The 16,490-nt window shown below is 36.9% G+C and overlaps 1 protein-coding gene across 2 annotated transcripts; it reads left to right on the top strand.

The window, feature by feature from the left end:
• The first annotated feature begins 1,491 nt into the window (after window positions 1-1,491).
• cyth3a (cytohesin 3a) lies at window positions 1,492-16,058 on the top strand. Of its 2 annotated transcripts, none has more exons than XM_043254285.1 (13): window positions 1,492-1,762; window positions 7,805-7,887; window positions 8,064-8,128; window positions 8,240-8,306; window positions 8,427-8,545; window positions 9,536-9,616; window positions 10,264-10,376; window positions 11,563-11,711; window positions 11,811-11,922; window positions 12,328-12,404; window positions 13,106-13,177; window positions 13,316-13,470; window positions 14,380-16,058. In XM_043254285.1, the coding sequence occupies exons 3-13, from the start codon at window positions 8,091-8,093 to the stop codon at window positions 14,450-14,452; spliced, it is 1,056 nt and encodes a 351-aa protein (XP_043110220.1). In that variant the 5' UTR covers window positions 1,492-1,762; window positions 7,805-7,887; window positions 8,064-8,090; the 3' UTR covers window positions 14,453-16,058. The 2 variants fall into 2 exon arrangements, with proteins under 2 accessions (XP_043110220.1, XP_043110219.1); XM_043254284.1 differs by lacking the exon at window positions 1,492-1,762 and adding an exon at window positions 2,364-2,648.
• The last annotated feature ends 432 nt before the right edge of the window (window positions 16,059-16,490 follow it).

Consider the following 16,490-nt stretch of genomic DNA (forward strand, 5'->3'; position numbering starts at 1 on the left):
CATAGCTGGCAATAAACGGCAGAATGCAATCTCAAGCTTAGGAAAGGGAACAGCATTCGATATCATGTGGATAATAAACCAATGCTATGATTGAAAAGCCATGTCTTCATTGCACGTTGTCACCCTAAACTGAGTTCGACAACCCTGATGTAAACATATATGAAGGTTATGTCCATTGTCTATGCTTTCAGCTTCTAGCAGCAAACAAGAGCGCAAGTGGCTTCCAGAGGACAGTCAGTGACATTGTCTTGCTCTTAAACCTGCTGATATAAAAGTTATAAAGTGGGATTTTGGGAAAGAGGTTGTTATACTTATTTTCAAGACGGTATCTGTAAATTTTCCAATGAAACCAGAAATGTTTATTTTGGGGAATTTTCCTGAGAATGTTGTACAGCAGCCCTAACGGCAGCATGTTTGTCAACGGAAAGGAGGACATTCTTAAAGGTAAAGTTTATTTGAAAATTTTTAGAAACCCTTCAGAGTTTTGTAACATAACGAAGAAAGGAGAACGATCAAAGAATTAAAATCACATTCAGACACTGCTTATTATTAAGCTGCCATTTATTCGTTTATTGTTGTATCCCAGGTCTGCATGATTAGTATCTATTATTGTGTCTCTTATTGAATGAGAGTATTGTAGTAGGAGTTTTCTCTTATTGTGTGGTTTTGAACTGGTTTTTTTCTTCCCTTTCGTATGTTTATTAGCAGTGATTTAACCAATTTTTTTCCGTTAACCATACTGGCAAAATGTATTATTTCTCAAAAAACAACAAAAACAAAACAAAAGCAAAAATATAATTAAAAAATGAACAAAAAGACAATACAAAAGTAAACAAATATATTTTTAAAAATATATTGAATATATTATACTCTGTTTTTGTTTATTTATTTATTTTATTATTCATTGGCTTTTCTTCATATAATGTTGAACATAGAAATGTAATCTGTCTCTCCCTGTAATTGTGATTATTATTATCTGGCGGTGTGGTGCGTAACACAAATAGCAATATGTATTGCTTAAGAAAACTGTTTCAGACTAATCTACAGGCCCCAAGTTTCCACTGTATTGTAGACTGGCTAAACCGGTTCTACCAACAGTCTGTGAGCTGATTTCAAAGAAGAGATTGAAATTGATTAGTCAATTCGGCACCAGAGCTGTATCATTATTTGAATCAAATGCTTTTTTTTGGTCAAAGAGTGAACTGGGTGTTACAAGTGAAGTTCATGGGAGAGTTTTTCTGCCCTCGAAAAAAGGAAAAATGCAAACAACATTCTCTTCCTGAGCTTCAGCGGATATCTGTTTCCCACACAGGATGTCATTCCCACCCTGAAACCCCATGTTTTCTCGGCACCTACTTCATCGTTTCCCCCCCCCCATGCACATGGCCTGGCTGTGTGCTGCAGTCACAGAACATTACATTCTGCTCTTTTGATTTCCTCGCGTTACACCTTACATAACACCCTCAGAGAAATTGTTTTAATATTTTAAATGTCGGTTTTAGAGACACCGAGACAAAACTCTCTCGGTTTCGGAGTTTAAGTTCTTTTGACTGAACGATGCCATCAGCAAAATACAAAACCTGTTTGCTGTGAGGTAATAACGGGGCATTTGAATACATGCAAACGAAGTTAAATATCAGAGGATGTTTTGTTTCAAACAGACAATGGCTTTCTTGAGCTGCCGTCGAATGGATTTCGCATGATTCTTTGGAAGGCAGCAAAAAAACGCATTGCACTCAAGGTGGAAGTCGTGACACAAAAGGTAAGACGTTTTGGAGGAATATTGACCTCACTAATACCGCCTGACTAATACTGCCTGACATGCTGTGTCCGGAAACACAGGCAAGTTCCTGTAAACTGTACAGTCTCTCTGTAGGAATCTGGGATTCTCCACCTAATGCTGACATCATCCTATGAAGTTCAGGATATTGCATATTACCTCAGTTTCCATATCTCTTGAATTCAGTAGAACTTATTATGGGAATATATATATATATATATATATATATATATATATATATATATATATATATATATATATATATATATATATATATATATATATGAAAAAAATAATAATGTATTCCTTTTAATGATATCTATTTGTAATATTAATCATACTATATAATATTATTCTTTTCACAATTCATCATCTAACACCAGTAGCCTGCGTCAGAAACAGGAAATTACATTGCGTTCTGTCGAATTTTTATTTGAATATATTTTCGTTTGATTCTTCTGGTTTATGAATTATTTAGATTATGTATAAATCAGGATGCAATCGCTCGGTAGCCTATCAGTCACATTTTCATAGATTATGTTGATGGGCGGAGCTTCTATTCGTTGGCTAAATGAAGCCGTTTCTTCTCGCCAGTGGTTCTGTGGATGAAGGCGAATGGGAGCTGGCAGAGAGCGGTCGGCACATTCATTTGACCAGGATTTATGTTCATCTAGGCAGCAATATACGGGTCACGCGAATGACATTTAAAGCAAACCCTGGACTGGGTTACGATGAGCTCAGCGTGTATCCTAATATGATTTAATTTTTTTTGTTTCGCAGTGTTGTATTATTAGTGTAGTAATCTAAGACTAGGACGTTATTTGCATCAAGTCCCATCGCAGAATAAACATGGACGAAGATAACCGAGGTAAGGTTTCTGGTTTGTTCAAAAGCACAAACAGTTGTCAGCATCTGGTCTGTCTCAAAACCTACCTAGACGGCATTTTTGAGCGTAACAGGCGCGTGCAGTTGATTCGGAAAGCGCTTTGATGCCCAGCACTAGATAGACAGCTCGCTCGGTTTCGTCACTGTACAGGATATTTCATCAATCACCAGCATTAAACGGGGAGGGAAAGTAAACTTTAACGTAACGTTTTCCTACTTTTACTACTACGATCGGTGATTGGTCGATGAGAGAATTCACTTTATACTTCAACATTTAGCTTTTTTATAAACGGCGTTTCGTTTTTACATTAAGTGGCTTACAGTGTACTTGCTGCGGATGTGTTGTCACTGCGTTTTAATGAGAATTCCAACACTTCAGATTTTTTTTGCCGGAGCCGTTCATATGGCTGTTCATATGTAGGTCGTCAGTTTGTTTGATGTGAGATCCTTTGAAGCAGCTCGCGAGATGTTTATGAGTACAGTTGTGGTGCCAAGAGGGATCATGAGGCATTTAATTAGTCAAGTGCTGGTATTTTTTTTTTATAGAGCGCCGCATAAATTAGCCTACCAGTTTATTAATTAGAAAACGCTACTTTCAAATTGGAACGGTATCGTTTGAGTGCCGTAGTGCTGCTGCTATTCAATTGGGACATCATTTGGGGAGTCATTTTGCTGTAGAACTACTGATGTTTTAGGGGGGGAAATACTGGTAATTTGTATATATCTAAAATGTAAATAAATGTAAATAAATAAAAGAAGCTACTGCGATTATCATTGTCAAGAAGAAACTTGGAGACTGCTCTGAGCAGAGCAGGAACAGAGGGAGAGATTTTTTTTCTGTTGAAAACATCACTCAGCTGGAGGTACACTTCAGGTTTTGTGTTTTGCACTTAAGCATGCTCCAGTTACGAACATTTAACTTTCTATGCGCTCATGATGTATTCACCTCGCTAATATAAACTCTTAAAAAGGTGCTTCATGATGCCTTAGAAGAACCTTTTTACCTAAATGGTCCATTAATAACTATTTCACAAAAAACATTCTATTTCACAAAAGGTTCTCTATGGTGAAAAGAGGTTTATATAAAGGTAAGAAAGAGACTGAATGGTTCTTTGTACAACCCAAAAATTAGATCGCTGTAAAGAACCGTTTATAGTTCGCACACATTTTTAAAACTTTGCCTTTTTTGGTTTTTACCTAGCACCTTTTGCAAAATGAGGCACTGCATTCAAAATATTACAAATACATCTCAAAAGCAAACATTTGCGAACACCTTTGCCGTAACATTAATAGAAACCTTGTTTGTTACTTAAACAATTGTGTGCTTCATTTAGCAAAAAGTGAGTCAAAGGTCAAGAAATCAGCATATATGGTTTTGCAGATGTTGTGTGTGGCTCTGGTGTTTGATCGTCAGGTTTAAGAAATTGTGACATGTAAAAGTCTTGTGTGTAAGCAGTATAGTTTTTTTAAGTTCCCAATCACATTCCTGGAGCCCCCAAGAACTGCACATTTTGCATGTACTCTTTTGTCTGCCACTTCTATTTCAGATTTTGGAGTCTCTAATAATGAGCTTATTTGTAGTTATTTTAGAAAAATAACAAAACTTGATGGAACACGATTTTGGATAAGCACCAGTGGTCTTTAAGACAACTCTAATGTCATGATTTTTCTTCTGTGATTCTGCTTAAACTTACTATATATGGGATCTGACTAGACAGTGGAGATGGCAGTGATTTAGTTTGTCTGTTGTTTTGGTATATCAGTGTAAAAAAAATACACACGCAAAAACAGAAACCAGCCCTAAAAGCCAGACATCACAAGCACTTTTGTTGATTTACAGCCGTAATCACTTTATCTGACAAAGACCAATTGTAAATGTCTTACAAGAACACGAAAGCACAGAGCTGTGGAGGTACCATTAGCTCACTAGGTCTTTCCAGTTCCTCTTGTATCATGATCCTGAGAACTTCAAAGCCTTGGACTCAATGGCTATTTGTCTTATCTTACCGTGGGAAAAACCACATGGAAAACCATTTTCCCTCCGTTTCTGTGGCAGATGGTCGACTGCAAAGAAAGCCTGATAGGATGTCAAGGACAGTCCTCTTAACAGTCTCTATCCGAACCACAAATTTATGGCCGTTTCGCTTTTTTAAAACATTGCTTTGTCGGTAGCTGAGGTCCAACAAAGAGGCAGACTTTGTCAGACTGATTAAAGGAGAGATAGTGAGGCCTGGCACTCATTAACATTGTCTGCGTCTGATGCCACCGGTGTCTGGTCCAGGCTCTCCTGAGGAGCCGTCTGGCACCAGGCATGACACAGGCAGTGGTCAAAACCTCATCAATGGTGTGACTGCACCAGCAGAGATCTGAAGGACACCGTGCCTGGAAAATCTGCTAAAGGTCAAGACAATGTCAGCCATGCTATTATATCAAAAACATTGTACTGTTTTCTTTTAACCGCTGTTTGTGTTTGCTGCCGATTGAGATTTTGATAAGAGGTAAAAACTTTGAAAATTTACATTTATCATGTGGATGCATCCTTATTATTGTAAGCGGATAAGACTGAAGAATGAGAGAGAGCTTTGTTTGTTGTATCTAAGTGTCACATGTGGAATTGATTTTAAGAAAGCCTGGAGGGTCATCCAAGACATTTCATGAGCTATAGCGCCTGTTTAACAGCATTGAAGGAGTGGAGGGTGAATTGCGTTGTTGCAAATATTTTCAGATTTGTTTGAAAAGTATAAAAGGGAAAGTTAAAAACCTAAATAGGTTTTGAAGGGGTTGTCAAAACCTTTTGTCCCAGCAGGAGATTTAAAAACAAACAGTCGCTAGCACAAAGGACTCTTGTCCAGTTTTCCACCCACTGAGTTAGGACCGTCCCAGAGCCCCATGTAGCATTCAGCAGCCGTGCATTCTTGGGCATTACTTCTCTGTCAATTGCAGGTTTACGAAAAGAAATTAAAGGGGGTGTGGGTATTAAATGAGATCGATTTGACAGAAGATAGATTTGGTCACTATTACATAGTTTTAATGACCTTTTAATGATGAAATATGTTTTAGGCCACACTTTTTTGATCAAAAAGCATCCCCAAAAAAGGGGAATATAAAAGCAGATGTTGTGGAATATCCCAAATGTTTCTTAGCTAATGCTGTTATTTGCTAAATAAACACATTCAGGGGACTTTAAGAGGATAAAGACAATCTCGCTGATCAGAGGGAAACTTTTTTTTCTCGTTTGAATGGAGATAAGCTCTCTGCCCATTCCATCTGTCCTACTGGTTAACAGTAATGTAAGTATTCCTCTTTTTCAAAAGCAGGGTTTTTAAGCGTACCATTGTAAAAACAAAAAAAACCAAAAAAACCTATCTAACATGCCTACTAGGCCTATATCATCTCTGAAGCTTGGTACCAAAAGCATATATAATTGTAATATGTTAATTATCAAGAATGACAGATACGTTAACTCAGCATGTTTTGCAATTGACCAAACATGTAGGGTACAGTAGCCCACATAAGCCTGTATAGATGCTTATCATGTTTGGATAGGTTAGTGACACATCTGTTTATGCAGAATACTTCCTTGTGGGCCCTGGTCTGAGGGTGTGTTTAATATCAATGGGTAAGCCTGTGGATTTAGAGCAGCTGGCGGCCCATGCAGCTATTGAGAATAAGGATAAGATATAGTTAGAGGGATTGAGGCCAGTGTGTAGATTAAAGAGGGTGTTTAAAACCAGGATGCAGTATTTACCGCAAACCCTTTAATATCTGTATTCACGCAAAAAAAATGTCAACATATCCAACTCATCCTATTTGATTTTCAGTTATATTTTGTCTAATTTAGGCTGTACTGAGTTTAATTACCCAGCTGTAATCTTTTCTAAGCAAAGTGTCACTCATGCTGATTGAATGAAGCTTTTGCATGCAGTCAACATTTTTGCTCCGCAAGACAGGGTGCATGGTGGTGGGCATCAGTAGCCGAGGTTGTTTTTAGAGTTTCTTATTTTTCTTTTACATTACAGATTATATGAATGATACGGAGAGCAACTTGGTAATAATAAAGCCTGCCAATCAATGCAGCGTCCTAATGAAGACAAACTAATTTTCAAAATGAGCCTCAGGCCATTGTGGCTTAATTTCACGAGAAGGGAATTTAGTTCTGTTCTGCTTATTTTTGCCAATTCCGCAGGCGAGTTATAGGCACGGAATGTTCATATCTTGAAGGAATATTCTATTTTTATCCAATTGCTTCCATGCTAGCTACATTTGACCATACCCAGATCCTGTTGCATAATGAACAAATGGCTCCTCATTAAGATTTAGTATGGCTTTTATATAATAATAAAAGATTGAAAAAAGACCACTGCACTCAGTATAAAAGCTCAGAAGGACTGCAGTGAATCACCCTATAATGTTATTGTTAAGGTTGAACCCTGATTCATGCACTCATTCTCAACTTCCTCTCCATTGTCATAAGGCACAACCAGACAACCGCAGGAAATTCCCCTGTGCCCCTCTTATTAGCCCGTCTCTTGTCTAATCCTGGTGCGCCTAAGGTGCAATTACATAATGTAGTCATATTGTCCACATTTACAAGCCGCAAGACACTTAGGTCCTCATCCAAAACACTCTCCTACTTGTGAAAGAAAAATGATAAAAATCTGTTCAGGAGATTATGGTCCTTTGTGACTTAATTAAGCATCTAAAACGCCTACAAACGAGTTATTCAACACCCACAGAGGAGTTGGTGATGTTCAGTACCTTTACTGTAACCTTATGTGTTTCACTGTAAAGTTGGATCAGCTTAGAGTCTTGCATTTAGGTGCAGCATGACTTTGAACACGGAAGGTCAAGTAGTCATACTGTAGGTGTCCTGAAGGCATGAAGTACTTACATAAAGTTTTGAGCCTAAAAAGGAAAGCTTATTTCTTGGGTACTAGGTTTTGGGTTGCCAAGACTAATTTAAATAACATTATTTATGAGGATAAACGTGCTCTGGACTTTTTTTTTTGTCTTACAAAGCACTTTGGGATTTAAGTTGAGGAGATAAAGTGTACTGCTTCTTTGGGCGTCTTGTAGAATCTTTTTCTTGGTTAGTATCATTAGATTACTCATGTTAATGTCACATTTGTTTCTTAACAGTGCCTGAAGATCTCTCGCATGAAGAGAGAGATGAACTTTCCAACATTAGACGGAGAAAAAAAGAGCTGCTAGATGACATTGAGGTATAAGGTTTAATGTAGCTGTTATCTTTTAAAATCATTAAGGTTTATTGTCACCCTTCACTAAAAGTTCTACCTGATTGGCTGTGCAATGTATTTCATTAAACACTGAATGCATTTTAAGAATATCATGAAAGACTATTTATTAAATGTACCCACTTTTTCTGTTATTTTTGCAGCGATTAAAGTATGAAATCTCAGAAGTCATGGCAGAGATTGAACATTTAACGTGTGTCAGAGAGACGTATGTTTAATTTTTCTATAGATTACAATGATTTTTTTTTAACGCTGAGATAATATTAGCTCACATTTGTTACTTTAAAAGAGAACTTGATTGTTTTTTGCCACATTACAGCAAAAGCACTCAGAGGAACAAGCAGATTGCTGTCGGAAGAAAGAAATTTAATATGGATCCTAAAAAGGTATTATTCTTATGATTTCTTTGCTCAATATACCGTATATAAAATGATGTCCAGGTTCATGTGTTACATTGAGCCTAAACAAACTTCATGAAGTGGTTAACATCTCAAACATCCTCGCAGGGAATCCAATTTCTTTTGGAGAATGATCTTCTGCAGCACACACCTGAGGACATCGCACAGTTCCTCTATAAAGGCGAAGGCTTAAACAAAACTGTCATAGGAGATTATTTAGGGGAACGGTAAGTCACATCTCTCTCGCTCGCATAGCAAGACCAGTCTTGCTATCTTTGCAAAATATATGTGCGTTGTCAGATAAGGCCTTTCCATAAAAGATCCTGCTCTCTCAGGAAATGACTTCCCCATTTGCAACGGCTGAAAATGACCACAAGTTTCCAAAACAATATCTAGCATATCACCCAGACAGCATGAAGGCGCCTTATCTCACCCTTACTGGCATCAATTAACACAGGATTAGATAGAAAACATTATTATTGCCACCCAGCGCTACACCTGTTAATATCAAGACAGACAAAGGTGTAATTGTAGTTGTAAAGGTCCGCAAAATGTAGATGCTCAGCACTGTCCCATGAGGCACGTTTACACAAAAAAAAAAGAGACTGAGCTTGATCTACAGTGTAATAGTTGCTAGATATAAAAATAGCTTGTCTACGTAGGCATCTTGTCCAAGCTGATAACTGTCTTGTCTTGGCTATGCACTAGCCTGAAGATCAATTGCACATGCAGTCATCCATTTCTTTTGGTACTAGGAAGTGTGGTTATAGACTATACATAGCAATTACTGTTAATTGTATTTACGAGCAAGACCTGGAAGCTGTAATTATTGTGTGCCTGATTAAAAGAGTTTGGAGACGTGGTACTATCTTAGCTCTGTGTACTCAGGCATGCTGTGGTACATCGCTTCATTACACTTTATGTTCGTACCTCTTTGTTTTTTAAGTCCCTCGTATGCATTCAATTGATGGGTTTTATGTCCATACACCAAACGTGGTCTTACATGTTTGTTCTTGTGTGCTTTTTTTGAATTGGTCCGAAAACCCTTTTGTAGAAAACTGAACAACTGAACAGGGAATGACTCCTAAATGTATCAAGCCTGTACTGTTTTCTGATTGACCTCTGCTAAAATGAGTTCATGTATCTCTGGAGATGGAGGTTAGAGCAAATTAGAAATAGCAATTGCTGATTAAATCTTATTTTCTCATTATTTTTAGAGATGACTTCAACATTAAAGTTTTGCAGGCGTTTGTGGAGCTTCATGAGTTTGCTGATCTCAACCTGGTGCAAGCATTGAGGTGAGATAGATGTTTTCTTCACCAGTCATTTAACTATAAACACAACTATATGTTCTAAATGTGGAAATGTAATTATTAGAAAATGTCGTCAAGCTGTAGTATCTGTATATCTACAACTTTCAATTTTCAATAATCACTAACAATTTAAATATTAACAAAAAAAGTAACATACCCGTTAAGTTATGAAAATGTTTATTTTTGAATATTTTCCGAAAGTTCTGAACCAGCTTTTGAAATGTTTTAAAAATGTATTCCTTGGTTATACAAACGGTTATATTAAACGAACTCTGCCAGTTCTTTGAGAGAACTACTTTCTTGCTATTTAAAAAAAACTACAACAAATTGCATTTTGTTTTTTTACATTAAAAAGTTTAAAACAGTCTTTAAAGATTGTAAAATTTAAATTATTCTTAGACATCTTTTTTTTCTTTGGTGTATCGCAATAAATAAATAAATAGGTAAAATGGGTCAAAATATTGAGTAATTAGAACAAATATGAATGGATTCAAGTCATTCATTGTCATCATTCTGTTACTTACTGTAACTCTATTAAAATAAAATCATACGGTATTCATTAATTCCATTAGGCAAAGCTCCATCAAATAACCACTATCATTTTAAGTGTCATTCCCATTTCTTCCTGGCAGGCAGTTTTTGTGGAGCTTTAGACTTCCTGGTGAAGCACAGAAAATTGACAGAATGATGGAGGCCTTTGCCGCTCGATATTGCCAGTGTAACCCCGGTGTCTTTCAGTCCACAGGTAAAACTTATTTCAACTGTTTACTTGTCTTCTACCTGAACCCCTCTTTGTGGCCTAAACCTCTTATTGTCCTAAAGCTCTTACTCAGATTTAAAGTTCACCCAAAAATGAAAATTACAACACGTTTTACTCATCCTCAAAGCATCCATGTCAGTGCTTATCACTTTCTTCTTTCAGATGATTCCAATCGGAGATATATCAAAAATTGTCCTAAAACAAGTAATAGAAAGGGTAGTAGACAGGTGTTTTTGTTCAACAGTAAAAAAAAAGTCAAATAAAGCGCATACATCCATATTAAATTGTCCCTCACAAAATTATTCACCAACATTTGTTCCAAACCTTCTTCATCTTTGGAATATAAATTAAGATATTTTTATGAAATCCGAGAGCTTTTTGACCCTAAATAGAGAGCAACCCAGCTACAACTTTCAAGGTCCAGACTTAATAGTAAATGTGACATCAATTATTTACCCTTAATATGCACATTCACAAGAGTACCACAATGTATGCGTATGTTGCTGCTGATGCAGGAGTCACATGGACTGAGCTGGACAATTCTCCTATTTTGCGTTGACACAAACTGTATTGTTAAAAGTGCTATATAAATAAAGGTGACTTGACATTGCCTATTTTAAAAATGTCCTTATTACCTTTCTGGACCTTGAACGTGTTAGTTGCATTATGAGTTTGGAATGACACGAGGATGAGCGATTAATGACAGAATAACATTTTTTTAATGCCTGGCCGAGTCTCTTGAATCTCAGCACACTTTTGAGTATCTGTAGGAAATCTGGTCCTCTAAGGGCTTTATAACTGCAGGGATGTATAGCGGAGATGTTGGCACACGCTGTTAGAGACTATAAAATGCAGCACCCCAGAAATGGACTTAAGACACTGTGCTAAAACAAAGCGCAAGGGAATGATTATTTATTCATAAACAGAGTCTCCAAGTGTCCAAAGCATTAATATCTTTCTTTCAGCATGGAGTCATACATAAAGATGAAGAAACATTAAAAAACGGGCCTGTATCTTGCGACAAATTCTATGCTTTCTGAATTTATCATTTAGAAATCAATTAATATAAATTTAAAATGAGAAAACCATATCTTCACATGCATTCTCCATTTAATTTGTCAATCTGGACCTATAGAGCTGACCGACTGATCCACGTTTCTGCTCTCCACAGACACATGCTATGTTCTCTCGTTCTCCGTCATAATGCTCAACACCAGCTTGCATAACCCTAATGTCAGAGACAAGCCCACGGTGGAAAGGTTCATATCCATGAATCGGGGCATCAACGAAGGAGGAGATCTGCCCGAGGAGCTGCTCAGAGTGAGTCTCTGCATCATACTGCGGTGGAGAGAGATGCACGCTCATCGCTAAGTTGCGTAATGATTGCATATTGCATATTGTTTTTTTTTTCCTTCATAGAATTTATATGAAAGCATCAAGAATGAGCCTTTCAAAATTCCTGAAGACGACGGGAACGATCTAACCCACACGTTCTTTAATCCGGACAGAGAGGGATGGCTGCTAAAACTAGGTTTGTTTATCCTTCTATCTGAATGCCTGTCCATCTGCTTCTCCATCGCATCGTCCTTTCATGATTTGAAACCCGTGAGTTTCACAGATTTCATTACAGATTGGATTTAATGCGGTATCATACAGCATCTCGCTCAATAACTGTTTTACATTACGGCTCACACAGCAGATTTGTTACTGTGACATCATTCAATGTAATTAAAGAGCTTTTAAAAGATTTTTCCGGTGTTGATCAGGATTAAAATGCCGTTATCTGCAGACCAACAAAGCTTTTCTTTGTTGTAGTTGTTTTTGTTTACAGTTTGTTTGTTTTTTTACCATTTTTTTATCCATCAAATGGATTTTGCCACTTCTTAAGCACTTTTACAATAGTTTCTTTTTTGTTGTTATCTGTATTGAATTGCAGGGGGGAGAGTAAAGACCTGGAAGAGGAGGTGGTTCATTTTGACAGATAACTGTCTGTATTACTTTGAATATACAACAGTAAGTACAACTGCTCAACATGTCCCGTTTGGGCAATACATAGACTTAAGATATATCTATAAAATGTATTGACGATTTAGATAGTAAGATATAGGTTATAGGAGGTCAGATAGAAGAGGAAGTGAGTGAAACAGCGAACAGCAATGAACACAAGCAGACACGAGCACTTCTCACCAGCTTCGCATTTACAGTAAAGAAACACTCCATGAAATTACTTGAAAAATGCTTTCTTTGTTTCCAATAAACCTTTTAGTTGGTATTAGGAGACCTTTTATATTTTTTGATGGTACCAAAATGTGTGTAGTGCAGGATGTGTCATCAGTAAGCACATGTTAAATGTGTACACATGCTAAAAATGACTTTTGTGGGTTTTTTTTTATTTTGTGAGTACACTAGCATATATATATGACCTGAAAATGAATGCACTTGGACTAAAACCCAAAAAACGCTCCCTGTTACACTGTGTCATCTCAGCAAAGTGGAAGGAAATAATGCATTTTTTCCCTTGTCGTGTGCCAGATTTAGATTAAGAGACAGACACTAGTTGCTTAATGTGCACATTGTTAGTTCCTTCACTTTTTTAACGTCCCCACCGTCCACATCTCATTAAAGGAAACGTATTGCGAATTAAGTCTAAGACTGATTGCTTTAATAACAAATAAACACAGTGGAATAACGGCCTTTTACTTATATGTTCACAGGACAAAGAGCCTCGGGGGATCATTCCACTGGAGAATCTTAGTATAAGGGAGGTGGAGGAACCAAGAAAACCAGTATGTTTCTGCTTCAAGCTCTCAGTTAAATTATAATCTGTAGTCAGTCTTTAAGAAGAATCCCTTATTTAGTCACCCTAAGTTAGTCATCAAGAAACAAAGAAGTAAAAGTGACCATTTCATACTTCAATCTTTCAGAATTGCTTTGAGCTCTACAACCCCAGTCATAAGGGGCAAGTAATTAAGGCATGCAAGACAGAGGCTGATGGGAAGGTGGTGGAGGGGAATCACGTGGTTTACAGAATATCCGCACCCACGCCGGAGGAGAAAGAAGAGTGGATCAAATCCATCAAGTAAGGCTTCACCGTGTCAGCCCTCATTATTCTCTTCTCAGATAACCGATGTGTGCTGGTTGTAGGTCATACACACACACACACAGATGCTCAGAAAGGAACATTGGCTTCTCTTATCGCGGAACATCACCATTGTCCTGATAAGAAGGAGTGAGCGTTTCCAGTGTTTTAGACCTTGGCTTTGCAAATATTTTTGTCTTGTAAAAAATATCTAATCCAATTTAAATTGCACCGGATGTTAAGATTTGTTTTCTGGTGATATAACTTGACAACATTTTGTAATAAAAAAAAAAAACAGTGTTGGATTAAATGTATTTTTGTATGTTTTACTGGAAAACAAGATGCATATATATATATATATATATATATATATATATATATATATATATATATATATATAAACCTCACACTGTAGGGCTGACAAGACAATAATGAATTCTGAATGGCCGACATCCTCTGAAGGTTAAATGGTCTTCCCTGAACATAAATCAGCATTTATCACTGGAGAAAGGGAAGCTAAAGACCACTTAGTCTTCTGTTGTTGGCCATGACTTTGTTTTCCTGCCTAAAACAGACTTGATTTAAACAAAATGGAATACGTATGTTCGGCTCTTATGTAGGTCTCTGAAGGCCATTCGTGTACAGAAGTTGATCATCTGTGGCACTGTAGGTGTCCACGTAAGTGTGTGGTTAACACATGTCCTCTGACTCAGCTGGAATTGTGGAACTGCTCCGTGGTCAGTTTGGCCTCAGTATGTCCTGTGGGACTGCCAAAATCTACATAACTACATAAAAAGCACTGCATCAAAGAACCCTGTATTATTTTATAATCAGGTTTTTGCATGGATGTATATTTTTATGCTGTGATTACACAGTTTCTGTTTTTTTGTCGTTGTTGTTATCCTACAGGGCAAGCATTAGCAGGGATCCTTTCTACGACATGTTGGCTACTAGGAAACGGCGAGTGGCTGCTAAAAAGTGAGCCGTAGACTTTCGGAGTTGGGGTTTAATAATCACTCTACAAGCGGAAAACTTCACACGGGATCCTGAAGGTCGCAGGGGGTAAAAGACAGAGACGTGAGCTCTCTGAGGACAAAGAAGGACACGATTTTAAAAATGATGGGGTCTGTATAGGCCCTAAATATTTATCTTCAAACATATTGTGTGGGGAGAACAATGATGATGATGATAATGCAATTGTATGCTGAATGTATGTTTGTCAGAAATAACTGCGTTAAGAGTGATGAACGATTCGACTTCGATAAGGTATCCGCTTATGTCATGTGACGGACTAATATAGAGTAACCAGCGCCTCCTGGTGCTTACAACTGGAACTGCTACCGCACATTTCCAGGGATCCTTATGGAGATGTTCTCAAGCTAAAAGTCAAAATTTAAGCTCTGGCAATGTTTAGATGTGGATGCAATGTATGTAAAGTGTACCAAACTACTGGTGATGTCAGTTCAGAAGTAGTCTATGGATACAGAAAATTGATTGATATGGCAGGGATTCATGCTGAAAACTTTTTATTTAGTGCTATGTAATATCAAATATTGTCTTAATTGCAGTAGTTTTAAATGATTTTATTTTCATTTGCATCACATCATTATCATCCAAATCAGCAGGACTGGTTGCATTAATTGGACGAGAAAATTATTCAGATTATATTTATTATGTTTCTAATGTTCCTTAATAGGCATAGTAGTATATATCAATTCTGACATTCTTTTATTGCTAATATTATTTGATGTCTTTTTGAGAATAATCCAAACTCTATAGTTTACATCCTTATGGATTCACCTTTTGATTTAAAAGTTTTTTTTATAAGTATTTTGTTGTATTTATGTAGTAATGCCAATGTAAACCTATATTGTTTGGTTTTCGCTATGTCTGTAAATAGCACACACACACACACACACACACACACACAAATAATATCAGAAAAGCCATAATTATTTTTTGTCATTTGAACTATTTTGGAAAGTCCATTTATCTAAAACTGATGTATATGCAATTTTTGTACACAGCTACTCAGCTGAGACCTTTTAAGTGAAGGCTGTATGGCTCTGCAAAACGTGAACCTCATTTATTCACATAGTTTATTTGAAAGTGTAAAGGAAATACTTATAGATACACTGCAAAAAGATGAATCAAAATGATTTCAATTAAATTAACCACGGTCCACTGTCACCACTGTCCAGTTCCACATAGGACAGCAATAATAGTCATAGTGAAATATAGAGAGTATGATTTATGACACATAAATGCAACAAACAACGAGGCCCCCTTTTCTAAGTTTACCTGTTAAGACAGACAATGCAACCAACCCCATCTGAAATTTGTATAATTTTATGGAAAGGTTTTGAAATTGTTTTATTATAACAGCTAATATGAGTAAAATATTGTCACTTGTATTCTGCTTAACATTTCTATGGTAAATATGCAGCATGCTCTGAAGAATGTGTGTGTGTCAGTAAATAGTAATTCAGATATATAAGATGAAACAGGTTTGTCATTACTGTCAATGAAGCCATTGGCCTTGAACTGAAAACTTCATCAGCTGACCTAATAAAACATTTTTATGTTGAGATTCTGCAAAGATTTTGACTTCATTAGGAAAACACAGCAGCTATTCTATAACCATTCTTGAGCTGCTTGTTGTGTATTGTACCGTCCTTCATCTCACTCCAGCCCTCCACCCTCAATTTTACTCCACTAAATCGAAGGTCACCACCTACTTTGAGGGCTCTAGGCTAATATGATAAGCTATACTTGGAAAGATGAGGCAGTGAGGGATCATGGTAAATGGTAGATGCTGTAATTACACTGCATTTTTTTCCCAGGCAATATTCAGTGTCCTCCCCTAATATTTGTGCAGTTATTAAATATGAGCCGACTGATTGGAAAATGTCTTCAAAACGCTTTCAAAAATCGCCCCCTTAATCACAGCTAAAAGATTGAAAATTACTCAAAAATACTTTTGCTCTTCTTGAAGAACATATGGCAAGGAACGCCATCAT

This window comes from Puntigrus tetrazona, chromosome 12 (assembly GCF_018831695.1).
Source record: "Puntigrus tetrazona isolate hp1 chromosome 12, ASM1883169v1, whole genome shotgun sequence".
NCBI lineage: Eukaryota > Metazoa > Chordata > Actinopteri > Cypriniformes > Cyprinidae > Puntigrus > Puntigrus tetrazona.

Coding starts and splice junctions, on each gene's coding strand:
- cyth3a (XM_043254284.1), top strand. Junction 8,546..9,535: donor GGAGATTATTTAGGGGAACG/GTAAGTCACATC, acceptor CATTATTTTTAG/AGATGACTTCAACATTAAAG. Junction 11,712..11,810: donor TGCCCGAGGAGCTGCTCAGA/GTGAGTCTCTGC, acceptor TTTCCTTCATAG/AATTTATATGAAAGCATCAA.